The sequence below is a fragment of the Scophthalmus maximus genome, chromosome 13 (assembly GCF_022379125.1).
Source record: "Scophthalmus maximus strain ysfricsl-2021 chromosome 13, ASM2237912v1, whole genome shotgun sequence".
In the NCBI taxonomy this organism is placed as follows: domain Eukaryota; kingdom Metazoa; phylum Chordata; class Actinopteri; order Pleuronectiformes; family Scophthalmidae; genus Scophthalmus; species Scophthalmus maximus.
Window position 1 is genome coordinate 6,739,010 of NC_061527.1, and position 13,380 is coordinate 6,752,389.

Consider the following 13,380-nt stretch of genomic DNA (forward strand, 5'->3'; position numbering starts at 1 on the left):
TGGTTCACACCCATTTTTATATATGTTTGGTTGTCAGGAGCAGCTCAGGCCTCCAGGGGCCGCAAGCAGGGAATTTAAACTACACTTGATACCGTTTTACTTTTCAGCACAGGACCCAGGTGCCGGGGACACAGCTTCGTGAAACATGTGGGAACCCACCAGAAGTGTGACTTGAGCCAATTTTGTTGTTCACACCCATGGCAAAGAAAAACTAGGCTATGGGGGCGGAAAACAGCAGAAACAGATGAAATATATTCATGCTTTGCTTTTAATCACTTCATAGAAAAAGTATTTCAGATTTATTTTTTGAACACAATATACAATATAATACCATACATTGTGTGAAACATTTAATAACCCACCTGCAATAACTGGCGGACTTGAACATATTATTGACAATTTAAAAAAAAGAAAAGAAAAATAAAGAAACCCATCTCATGCAGATAGTGCTAAATCTGGCTAACCATTTGGACACAACTAGGACCCAAAAAAAAGAATTAAGTTTGAACATAGATAAACAATGTTAATACTGACAAATTTGAATTTCAAAAACTGCTAACAAGTTTGGTCAGAAAGAGTTCACACATTAGCACAATCAGTTACATAAGATCATGTGTTGTTAATTCAGAACGAGTCACGTCGGTGCTGGGCGTATTGGAGCATGCTACCAACACTGTCCCCGTCTTATCTACTTTTACATGAAGTGTGTTTTGTGTAAAAGGAGACAATTGCTTTGTGTTTGTCCGTCAAATCTGTATCTGGCCTCATGTCAGCAATCTGCATTCAAATGCTGGATGAAGAAGCGCGGGTTGTGACAAGTCGCAGAGAGAAAAATAAGCTATAATGTATCCCTTAATACCAAGCACTGACTAAGCGACTGTGTTCCCCAGCTTGTGTGAATCCTATATCCAAGCGTATGCAGTTCAGCACGTCCTCTATGTTGCCTCTGGGTTACCGGATCGCTGCCGTCAGATGAAAACCTTGTACCTTCAACAACGCGAATGGTCTAAAACTGTTTTTTCCGAAAGAAATGTAACTCATTTTACACCAAAAATTTAACAGAGAGAAACTAAAATTTCCGTTTGTATGAGAAAAATACCGTGACATTAATCAAGGTTTCAACATGATGTTAAAGTGAAAAAATTTTGGTTTAATATTCATGCATTAGAATAATATGAAGTTATTCATTTTGTCTGTGACATTACATTAAAAGACATTTTTAACTATTATGTCAAAATAAAAATGATGTTTCGAGTTACAAGGTTCTCATGTGACAACACCATGTCTCTTTAGCTGCTGCTCTGCTGGGCACTATATATATACATATGTAAATATGTATATATATAGTGAAAACAATATATATCAATATATAATACATCTATAAAAAAAACTCTAATCCAGAGTCTTCTACACATTAGACACCACCACTTCCAGGTAATGCAAGTGCATATATAAATTAAAATAGATTTTACACTGAACCAGTATTTCTTATTTACAAGCTTAAAGTATAGAATAAATACACACTGTTATAAACAGCAAAAAGGACCAACTTGAGCTCCTAGCAACAAACAGTAGCGACAAAGGTGTGGAGTGAGAAGGGTAAGGCCCGGTGACAAAGTCAGCACATCCAAACACACATAGAAACAAGCACGCACGCACGCACACACACACACACACACACACACACACACACACACACACACCTATAAAAGCATCCATACATACAAACTGCACACAAACGATTGCCACTTAAGCATGCTGGAGTGAAATTAAATGAAGTACCTTTTTCGAGTATATCAGTAAACTAACGTGAAAATGGGGAGAATATATCAGATGCGACTAGAACATCCGGAAAATTCCGTCGTGGAAGCCAAAGGAGTAAAAGTGTGACGTCTGCAAACCATTTACAAACCCATCTTCCCCAATGAATTAGTGATGAAATGAAAAAAAAAATATATAACTAGAGCATCTAATTATTCCTCATTTTTTGGGAAGGGTACAGTCTGCCACGCTGATTTCAGCAATTCAACCTGCGTCAGATCCTAATAACTAGACTGTCCTGGAAACCTGATACAGCCGGGATGGGGAGAAAAAAAAAATTCAACTGACGTCAATGAGCAGAAGCAGCACTTGAGGGGGGTGGGGGGGATTCGCATGAGGAAGAAATAGCTAGCCTGGTTGTTTTGGGGTCGTGTCAGTGGAGCCCAGAAGGGTTTGGTGGGAACAGTGGGGGTGATTATGGTCCGAAAGTGTCTTTCAGACAGGCGACTGTAAGAGCACCTTTCATCCTCTGGTCTGGGCCTGACTGCACCGGGGGCCAGGGGGCGTTATATCAGACCGGTCGGGGGTCAGGACCCATTCCAACTAACAGGATTATTAAGACTGCAGCATACCTGTGGGCTAAAAATAGATTCACCGCTCTTGTGCGTTTTGTCCTTGGCAGACTTCATTTCAGATTTTATCATACAGCTAAGCAAATTGTTGTCTCGTTTTCCCGCTTACGTTCACACCAACCAAGGACAAAATCCTAATGAATGAAAAGTCCAAACAATGTTACGTTGAAAAACCTGACCGCATGCTTGCAAGTAAATGACTTCATAATCCTCAAGATATGAGCAAGATATGAGCGAGATATGAGTGTAATTTGCATTAAAAGATGATTGAGGTGGGAAAAAAAGGTGGGAAGCCCCAACGGCCTGCAGACGTCTACGAAAGGAAAGATGTATGAAGTAGATACAGCATGAAAATAGACGTAATGTGTTTCAGTGTGACCGTGACATTCATCGACTGACTGTAACATGAACCATGAGTTGTAAGTAAGCGTTCGGATTCCACGTGTGAAGGAAAACATTGTGCTCGGATAGAAAAACAAATGTGACAAAATGTGCGCAGAATGTGTGTGTGTTCATGTGTCCCCATTTGGATGAACATGTCCAAGAGTTGTTTGTCGACGTTTGTTTGGATTTCTCTATTGCCCAATACATGGAAGACTGTTCTCTTTTCAACATACAAAAAAAAGATTTTGCTCTTTCAGATAAGAAAAAAAAAAAATATTTCACAGACATACTAGAGTGTTCAATAAATAAAAAAACTATTATAAAGACAATAGTAAAAAAGGCACACAAAAGTCCTTTGACAAATGGTACAGGGAAAAAAGTAAACTTTCTCTTGCTATACAAACGTGTCTCCATCTGTAGATCTTACTCCATGCTACTTCTAGATCATATCTGTAAAAAAAGTCTCACGGTACAAAACTTCTCTCAGTAGTGTCAATGTCCATTTAATGCCAGTCCAGAAAACACAACGAGCCATTTCCCAAAACTGGCCAGAATCCTTCAAGTTCCACCGCCAGTCTCGTCTGTCCGCCGAGACCAAAAGTTCGCAGCAATTATTTCCTGAGAACTCTGAAGCCGCCTCTCTGAAACTGTCTGTCCCTGTCTGGCTTCAAACACCCAAGTGCAAGACGCCCGTCTGCGGGCCGAAACGAAGCCCTCGCCCCTGTGGGCTTGTGAAAAACACAGCTGCGAGAGGATCTCCCCTCTCTTTCCGAAAGCTTTCAAATCACCGCGTGAGCCTGATGATGGGCACCCTATGTGTCTGTGGGCGACGCCTCATGTGTCACGATTTCTATTGCTGACGTGGGCTCCATCATACCGCCCTCGTCGTTCTCCTGACCGTCCGAATAGTCCAGGGGAGGAGATCGGGAATCTCCCGCGCTGTCCTCCTCCTCCTCCTCCTCCTCCTCCTCTTCTAATTCCTCTTCGTCATCCTCCTCTTCCTCCTCCCCTTCGCCATTTTTCTCTATTCCATCCAAGTCCTCCTCCTCCAAGGTCAGCTCAAACTGAAACTTCTCCCCGCCCCCCTGCCCTCCGGTGCCCCCGCTGTGTCCGTGCGTGCCCTGGTCGTAGAAGGGAGGGGAGGGACTCTGCGGGATCATGCTCTGGTACCAGTTCCTGTTGTCTTCCAGAGTGTCCAGAATGTCCTGGGCGTCTGGGTGGACCAGGTCAGCCCAAGTCTCCCACAGAGGGTGCACAATGTAGTCAATGAAACCCACCTGAAAGAGACAAATGAGAGTTAGGGGTGAGCCTCTGTCGGGGGTTTCGATGCAGCTATGCAAACTTCCACATCAGTCGCTGTTTGATTTGTCGCCTACCTGGCTCTTTTCCACCGACGCTGTGTGTTTGTCGCACATGGGGCTGATCTCCATCCCCCTCTCCCTCTCCCTGTCCCCCTGGTGGAAGAACTCCTCCATTATCCGATCGGTCCACTGACGATACAGCTCCAGGGACTTGGTGGGGTTACTCAGGTCGGCGCAGTGCACCATGTTGCGTAGCACCTAGAAATAATACGGGATTTCAATTTAGTTCAAAATGCACACATTCTAAATGTCTCCCAAAATTTGGAAGCGCCCCTAACATTTGGGTCAATATGAGTTTATACTCGTCAGCCATTCTGAAAACAATGATCCTCTCCAATATCCCTGAAAGGACACAGGCAGATTCTAACAATTAGATGCAGTAAAGGAGAAATGATCGTCTCGCACATAAGAGATTTAATGCAAATTTTGTCATGGGCGCTGTTACGAAAGGGGGTTGGTCTGCACAAGCAATCTAATGGAGAAGAAATCCTGGGAAGACCAAAACAGGGGAAGTGTAGAGGGAGCACTTAGAGGCAAAAAGGGAAGATGGATGGAGTGAGGAAAGGAGTGACAGTGGGAGCAGAGGTCAGCCGCGTCGGAGGCCGGCTAATGATCATTGGCTGTGTAACCCCTGCCAACGCGGCCTATTGATTAGTGCAACGCAAAAGTGGAGGGGCTTCCAGGACGGTCAGTCACAAAACACACAGTCCGCGTAATGTAGGAATGTTGCTCTTTGTTTGCTAGCTAAAGGGATTGGTTTTGCAAGGAAAAAACGTGTACCTGTATCCTGTCGGTGTAATTGTCCAGCAGCAGCACTCCGGAGCTCGTCACCTTCTTGGTCTCCACCATAGTCTTCAGATCAGCCAGCAGACTCATGTGTTTGGACATGTCAGTGGCCAAAACCTGGATAAAGAGAGAGAGAGAGAGAGAGAGAGAGAGAGAGAAACATTTGAATAAAAATAAACTCAACATTAAGATAATTCAGTCAGATAGAGATTTAAATCAAGATCACAGTGGAACATGAATCGGGATATATTACCATGTCAATGATCATCTTGCGAAGAGACTGTCTCTGCTTCTTGGTGAGGTTCTGGAATATATCACAGTTGTCTTCCTGTAGTAACTTGAATCCCACAGCCAAGTGATGGTTCTCCAGCACTGACTCGTCGTTGTACATCAACGCCAGCTCGGAGTCTGCGAAGACAAAAAAACCCAAAACAACACGATTTTCAATATTTAAGCCTCTACTACAAATTCTAAAGTACTGATTGAGGAGTAATATTTCCACTTACTGGTATTGATTAGGAATTGGTTTGAAACTCCAGGGTGGTCAACATCATGGATGGCCGCAGCGAAGATGGCTGCTAGGATCTCCAGATCGGTGAAGACCGCCTGGGAAAAAGAGACGAGGAAGGAAGGGAGAAGAGCGTTAAAATATTTCTGGAGATAAAATAACAACAACAGCACAGAAAACAGAACAATTAATCCATCCGAACATTCTGCCTTTTGGGAAAGCAGTAGACAGCTACGGTCACACAAGAGCAGAGGAATGTTATTGTAAATGATTTCCTCCACCAGCCTGTCTCCACCGTGGGAGAGTATAATAGTTTGTCGACTGGCTGCGACAGATGAGAGATGGAGAACCAAAGCATCACGTAAATCACGACCTAAAGGCTTGGGCGTTGGGACCTGAACTGAATCTCACCAGCTAATGCAACTTTGGGAGAGCTCTGGAAAAGAAATTGCACGCAGGACAGAATCCCAACAAATAGGCAACGGATCGACGAGTCTATAAGGGAAGGGGGGGGGGGAAGCTCTCTCGGTAAACTGCGGAGGGGAAAAAAAATGATTCAATGGAAAGATACTGAGCTCTTGAAAGCTGCAGTGGAACTCCAGGAAGGTGGCACATGCGATGATGCAAGAGCTCACTCGGATTTAACTTTCCCTCATTTCTGTGGACGGACACTGTTCAGGGCCCGCGGGACCTCGTCATGATGGAGCCTGGGCTGAGGGACTGTGACTGTGAGTGTTATCGCTTACATCCAGGGCTGGAGTTGACAGGAGGATGTGTGTGGATTGGGCCACGTCAGCGGCATGCAGGCTGTTGTGGTAGGCCACATCTGAATGGTAGTGGTCCTCCAGTGTCATCATGTAGGCCACTAACGTATCCACCGGGATCTTAAATGTCTTCAACAGGTCTCGCTCCTACAAACACAAATGTATTTATAGGACGTAATTAAACCAACGGAACATGATTGTTTTATTGTTGTTGTTTTTTTACAATACTGATAAAAGCAGTCCGCTCCATACCTGGAAAATGGCGTACATGATGCAGGTCAGAGGTCGGTTGTTGGAGAACTCTGAAACGGTGAAGATGTTCAGGCCCCACTTGTTCAGGTCCTCCAGCTCTTTGGACAGCAGCTCCTCCTTATCGGTCTTGACGCCGAAGCGAGAGATGCTGCTGCTGGAGAGCGAGGGCCCGTGGGAGACCTTCTTGACCCCGCTGATCTGTGTCATCAGCTGCTGCTGCTTCTGCTGCTGCTGCTGCTTCTTCTTCTCCCGGGTCTTGGACGTGGGCGACGGGATCTCCACGTCATTCTGTTTGTCTAAAGGGAGGAGGGGGAGGAAAAAAAAACGGATTTATATTTGCCTGTTTTTTAGAGAACGGTGGAGGTGGTTAAAAGCCCCACTTAACCCCCACACAGCATAATGTGCTTGAGCGTTAAAACTAAGTGGGACTCATAGGCTGCCTGAGGAGCCAGGTGCACCGTGAAGCACCTGGCGGTAGGTTTGTTCCTCTTGAGATTTCATTCATTCATTCATCATCTGTCCCTCCATTCATTTGTTCATTCATGCTCCCTCCCGCCGCCTGCGGTCTCCGTCTGAACTCCCCCGCTCTTTTCACTTCCGTAGGTCAGTCCATTGAAAGATGTAGAGCTGGGAATTTTACCTACACGCTTTGCGACGGTCCCGCAAAGTCATTAGAATGAGCCGCATCTTATCAAATCACTTAGTATTTAGGGGGACTTTAACGTTGGGTTCATTTTATTCCACTGACGTCTGGACTGGCCACGAAAAAAGGGAGTAAGCCTAAAAAAAAAACTAAAATATGAAAGGATACACGAGTATCCTGTAAAAAAAACAACCAGACCCTTGTGTTTACTGCAGTCACAGAAGAGACAAATGAAATCCTACGGGGACGGCCTATCGATACGTATGTGGGCTGCGCTCTCATCTATCAAGCCTCGACTCCGCTCATGTCTGGCCTGTCAGCCTTTCCCTGTGGAGGGGTTATTCAATTACCAGCTGTAATTCAAATAATCACTTTCACACTCATGCAAACCCTCTCTCTCTCTCTCTTTGTTTTCTGTGCCTTCCTCACGTTCTCCAGTGGTAACTGAGAACGGGCAATTAAGCGCTCTCCGACATGTGCTGCGTGGGAAACAAGGGGAAGAGCAATATATTGCCCTCTAATTCATTACAAGCCATCATTATTACCACTGTTGTGTGGTGTCTGCGTGTGGGGCCTGTATATGTACACGTGTGTGCGTGTGTGTGTGTGTGTGTGTGAGAGGGAGAGATATAACCGATCGTGGGACAGACACGCTTCTTATCATCCATTTCGACATAAGTAAGTGCCAGCGTACAGTAAATGGTGCGCAATGTGTTCCACAGTTGACGAGATAGAAGTGATAAACTGCTCTGCCGGTTTGGAGCACGGGTCACCATGATATCATGATCACGGTTACGGTAATCCATCAGATTAAGACGCTCGTTTCAGTCACGTGGATTTGCATGTCACTGTCCTTGTTTTTCTTTCCCTCTATTTGTTCCCACCTCAGTCTTTTTCCTAACATAGAGACACAGACAGAAATGTTTGGTGCTCTCTTCTCCCTCCTATTATCACTTCTCCTCTTCCTCTCCTCCCACGTTTATTTCGATTCCATCCGATTTCCCTTTCATCCGCCTCCATACGCTCTGGTGTGAGAGACGCAGATGCAGCAGGGAAGGAGGATGGGGGCTCTTTGGGGACCTTTTCCCTCCCAGTGTATTCCCCGAACTATAGTGCGCCGTGGTTGTTGCCCGATCAAAAGGAATTATGGCAAAACTGTGCTGCGAGGACAAACGTGGCCAGGGGAAGCGGCGCACGTGACTGGCCGGCACGCAGTCTGCCAACGAGTCCTTAATGGAAAGCCAAAACTCCCGGTTTAAAATCGCCCTGGATCAGAAACCCTGTGATCTTTTTTATTAATCTGGGGAATTATCCCGGTTCCATGAGCAACAACCTGCCCCACCATCAGTTAAAACATGTGAAAACCACACAGTCCACAATAACCTGCTGGAAATTTGCACTGGATTTCAGAAGGGCCTCTGCAGAACCAGGCATACATGAGGGAAATGTGATTCATCTGAATTGCTTTCATGAAAATAATATAAAGCAGAAACGATGGCATTATCAGTGCGATACTAATCTGAATGGATGGAGTGAATAAACAGTCCTGCTGGTCAGCTGAGGCCAAGTCAAACTGTGCTGCTTCAGCCTCCCTCGCTAAAGTCTACCTGCTCCGCCTTTCCACCACCAGCAGGGTAATCCTGACGTCTTTCTCGAAGCGATAGTCATCTCCGTCTGGATTCTCAGCGGGGCGAGAGAGAGAGAGAGAGAGAGCGGGAGGGATTGTTTGGGGGGGGGGGGGGACAACAAGGCGTCCCCGCTGACCAGGATGCATTAGGACAGGGACGAGTCACGCGATCTGCCACGCTCATCTCGCTGCCAGCAAAGGGGGTTCCTTCCTCTGTGCCTCTGTTTTCTCCCACACTGCAGTCAGCTCCCCCCCCCCCACCCCCCGCCCTCCCCTGATTGTTCCTTCCCCCGTCTCCCCTCACCTCGCCCTCTCGCCCTGTATGATCCACAGGTGAGGGATCCGCCGACGACATGACACCAGATCAACATGCCAGATTGATCGGAAGCACAGTTTCCGAATATTCCTAAGAACTACCTCTACTAGTATAGCTCTGTCTGGCATCTTATCATCGTTTTAGCTTTTTGTTAATCTACAGTATCTTTAACTCGTTTACTTGTCAATTCCCAAGCTGCCGTCACACCGCTGGGGAAGTCGCACTTTGACCAAAGGCCAACTTTTACAGCAGAAATCTGGGGAAAGTGATGGACTGTCCCTCCTAGTGCTTTCTTTGAGTGGCGTTGTGTAGCTTAGTACCAGAATCATGAAACGTTTTCAACATGTGGGGGACAAATGAGAGCCGCAGCAACGGTTCTAAAGATAACGTAAATACATTTTCTTTAGCGAACCACCATCTACTCTCAGATCTCCAATGTGCAACCCATGCCGACAGCTCCCTGTTCCAATCCACTCACTCCGACTCGGGCTAACAAGCCCGCTTGTCAGTCAAAGTGTACTTTTTACAGTAAGCCACTCACTTTATTGACTTTTACTTCTGTGGATACTCAATTTCTAATGGCCGTTTTGAGCCCGATGCCAGAGACATCTAGGGAAGCTTAATGGCGCAGTGTTTTATGGTACGCCCCCACAGAAACGGCTGCCAGAGCAATTTGCACAGCTTAACATCATGCGAAAGACTGAACCTGCAGAACAACAATGCGGCAAAAAGCAGAGAAGTGAGTTTTTCTCCCTGAGCCACTAAATATATGTTGGTATTTGTGTTTTTTTTTTTTTTTTTTCCATGTATCGTGGGCATTATTCTCTGTAGTGGCTGATGATGAAAAACCGAATCTGTGAATTTGTGCGTGGGATTTTTAGGGCACACAAGATTTTGATTTACCTAGGAAGGTGTTGGAGATGAATTCGGAAACCTGATTTCCAGACCGACTCATCTCAGATAGGTGCGTCAACTCCCGATTCAACATTCTCTTGAACTGCAAGAGAGAGAGAGAGAGGAAAGAGGAAGATGGAGAGAGAGAGAGAGAAATACATTTTGTCAGTTTCCACAGAGGAAATTAATGGTACAAGATTCCATGGAAAATACAACAGTGCCCAGTTTTCCTCCACCAGCTCAATACTTTTATTTAATTACGGCGTACAATCGGGGGGGGGGGGGGGGGGGGGCATGTTATTTTCCCCCTCCATTTTCCCTTAAATTAATTAGAGTGCGCATCATTATTCGTGCTACCAGTGGGGAGGCCATCACACTTCAATTCCCCTGCAATTCACCCCCTGCAGCCAATCTACAATTTCACGACACTGAATCACATCTTTCTCTGGAGTCCCGGCGTTATTTGCGTCACAGTGCAAGAATTTCAACGGTGTCAGGAGATAAAATCCGCACACTGCTCCCTACATTCCTCCTCGCTCCAACATTTGAGTGATTTCCCTGTCCCATGTCTTGTGCTATTAACCGCCTTCAAATAGACGGGGCAGAATCGGGGGGCTGCATGTATTTGACAGCGCACGGTGGTCCAGGCACTGCGGTGGCGGCTGTTTGTGACGGGCTGATGCATGCGCTTGCACGCACGCACACACACACCAACATGCATAGCTCTGCAGAGGGCTCAAGATGGAGCCTGAGCCACAAAACACCATCCTCTCAGATCCCCCCCTCCCACCACCCACCCCACATGATGCAATAAGGAAAGCAGAATATTCTGAAAAAAGCTCCCTCAAAAACAGTGAATAATAATATGAAGAAGGTCAATTTCTTTGGCAATAGCCTCTGACACAACAGCAGCACATCTCGGAGAGAGGTGCCGCGGAATGAGCGCGGCATCCCGACGAGCTACGTAGATAAGCGCCACACACCTTAATGTAACCCCAAGACACCGACAGCAGGTAATTGGCTTCAGGCATTTTGGACCCCGTTTTCTCGTTCCTACACAAAGCCAGAACTGTAATCCAATAGAACAAAGGTAGAGGCAGATGAACCGGATTCCTTCGACGGCAGAAAGGAGGACAACAACAAAAAAAACCCCCAAAACCCCTCTTCTCTTCCTCTGGTGCTTCGCCTCTCAGCAGCTAAGGGAGCAGCTTGATGACGGCTCACTCGCCCTCTCAGCGGCAGAAAAGGGGCCAGCTCTGAGTCTCCATGCCCGGGGGATGGAGGGGATAGGTGGACGTCGGGTTCGGAGGGGTGGGGGGGGGGCGGTCGGGGGGGCGCTGCAGCCGGGCTTAGGCCAGGAGGAGATCCAGCAGGCTCGGTGGATCGGCTGGGGCAGCAGCTGGAGCCGTGTGCCGGGGACTCTCGGCACGCTGATGAATAATGGAGGAGAGGCGAGGAAGGGAGGAGGGGAAAAAAACAGCGATGGAGACGGAGGGAGGAGGAGGAGGAGGAGGAGGAGGAGGGAGTGAGGCAGCGATGTTCATCTGACTGGAGGGGGGTATCCTCCGCTGGATTTGCCTTGCCTCGCTGCCCTCACTGATGTTGAGCTCACTCCCCCTCCTTTCCTGCTTCTCTCTCTCTCTCTCTCTCTCTCTTCCTCCAGGTTCCTCCCATTTTCGCTCCCTCCCTCATCCGTCTCTGTTTCCCCTGCTCTAATCTGCCAGCCATAGCAACACTATTCAGAACACACGATTTGACAGAAAGTGGGTAGAAGGGGGGGATCCCTAACTAGAGCTTGGCATCGGTGTGCACACACAAAGTTTTGAAGGAATATTGGAGTGATTTGATATTCAATATCCAGACGTGGATTTCCACATGTAACTTTTCCTTCCCGTTTTCCAGTTGTGCAAAGGGCTGAGGATAAATCCCATCCTCTTCAATTTCCAGGCCCTGTAATTACCTCTTAAAGTGTTTCTTTCTTCTTTCTTTTTTTTCATGAAGTCAGCCATTGTGAAGGAATGTCATTGAGCCGTACAGCAATTCCTCCCCTCCACAGCGAAACAATGAGGGTTTGCGAAAGGGGGTGGGGCCGTTTTGAGGAAATGTGAATCGCCGCGCCAGTATGTTTATCGCCATTATCTCTATCATCATCCGCTCCTCTCTCCCTCTTTGGGGTCTTCTGCTGTCCCCCGACATCCCCCCCGAGTGCAGCGGCCATTGTGGAGAACTCAGGGGCCTGTTCATTATCCGCATCCCAATAATAATGTTAGATGCTGTCAGGGCGTCTGCGAATGGCCTATTTTTAACAGCTGAGAGACGACCACCGGGTGGGGGAGAAAGGAAGGGGGGTTGGTGGGTGGCGGAGGTAATTGCATCCATCCCCAATTTGGGCGACACCGACCCGCGGTTTTTCCCCGCAGCATGTGACTGAGTGAGTGAGTGTGTGTACACCAACAACCAGCACACCCCAATGCCATAGCAACAGCATCAGTCGCCCAGTGTATGGCTGTTGGGGGAGGAGAGGGGAGGAGAGGAGAGGAGAGGAGAGAGGCTTCCCCTTTTCCTGCCCAGGCAGACATGTGGTGCAGCTGCTGAGCTGTCACAAGGACACACCACACACCTCGCCTTCACTCGCATCCACCAATCCCTCCCTCCCTCCCTCCCTCCATCAGCGCCTCGCTCTCCACCACTTACATGTCAATTTGCCTCGGCGCCGCCACTTGCCAACACAGTCATCCATCTCTCTGTCTGTCTGCCGCTCGGGCAGAATCGATGGGCCGCCCCTTGGAGCAGGTGTTGATGCTGCAGCAGTGTGCGAGGCTCGGGCCACCTGACTGCGATATACACCCATACGTCAGCACGGGTGCCGGTGCCAAATTTGAGGCAAGCGTGTGCTTTTGTCGATTGTCACGACCGTTGTTTGGTGCAATGCTCCACTGATTAGGAAAAACATCCATAGTTCTTGTCACCTCAGAGCCGAAAGCCCCGGGGAACTGCAAACGGAGGTTCCACCGAGAACATTTCAGCCCAATACATGTGCACGTACGAGTTTCGGAAAAAATGAGGGGGGTGGGGGTGGAGGGGGGGGGGGGAATCAAAGCTTCCCTGAGAGGATTCCGGCTTATCCTCCCACGGAGGGAAAGAACCAGAAGACGGGAGGCAGGGTGCTGGAAAAGAGAAGGAAAAAAATACATGTATATACAAAAAAAGAGCGAGAAAGGAGGCAGCTCTTTATATAATAGCTCACTGCATAATATATATAGGAAAACCAAAAATAACAGCGGGGGATGTCTCCCTGCAACGTGCTGGAGAGCGATGCTTCCCCCCCCCCGGAGGCTAGAAGAAATGCCTCCGTGCACACACACAGACAGCAGCAGCCAACGAGTACGATTATCCGCAGCTAAGCACAGTTTATGATGACATGGCACATGTGTGTTTTTGGCCCTGTGTGT

The 13,380-nt window shown here is 47.5% G+C and overlaps 1 protein-coding gene across 6 annotated transcripts in view; it reads right to left on the bottom strand.

The window, feature by feature from the left end:
- Window positions 1-250: 250 nt before the first annotated feature.
- The window catches only part of pde4ba (phosphodiesterase 4B, cAMP-specific a), a 145,014-nt gene continuing 131,884 nt past the window's right edge, over window positions 251-13,380 (bottom strand). For 5 of the 6 annotated variants that reach the window (XM_035648890.2, XM_035648891.2, XM_035648893.2 and 2 more), the window contains 8 exons: window positions 9,938-10,031; window positions 6,449-6,744; window positions 6,179-6,343; window positions 5,431-5,530; window positions 5,178-5,332; window positions 4,919-5,041; window positions 4,154-4,336; window positions 251-4,054 (listed from right to left, as the gene is read on the bottom strand). In XM_035648890.2, coding sequence (XP_035504783.1) covers window positions 3,590-4,054; window positions 4,154-4,336; window positions 4,919-5,041; window positions 5,178-5,332; window positions 5,431-5,530; window positions 6,179-6,343; window positions 6,449-6,744; window positions 9,938-10,031 — 1,581 coding nt within the window. In that variant the 3' untranslated portion in view covers window positions 251-3,589. Of the gene's footprint in view, window positions 4,055-4,153; window positions 4,337-4,918; window positions 5,042-5,177; window positions 5,333-5,430; window positions 5,531-6,178; window positions 6,344-6,448; window positions 6,745-9,937; window positions 10,032-10,911; window positions 12,560-13,380 lie in introns of those variants that run through there. The other variant, XM_035648897.2, reaches the window with a different exon arrangement.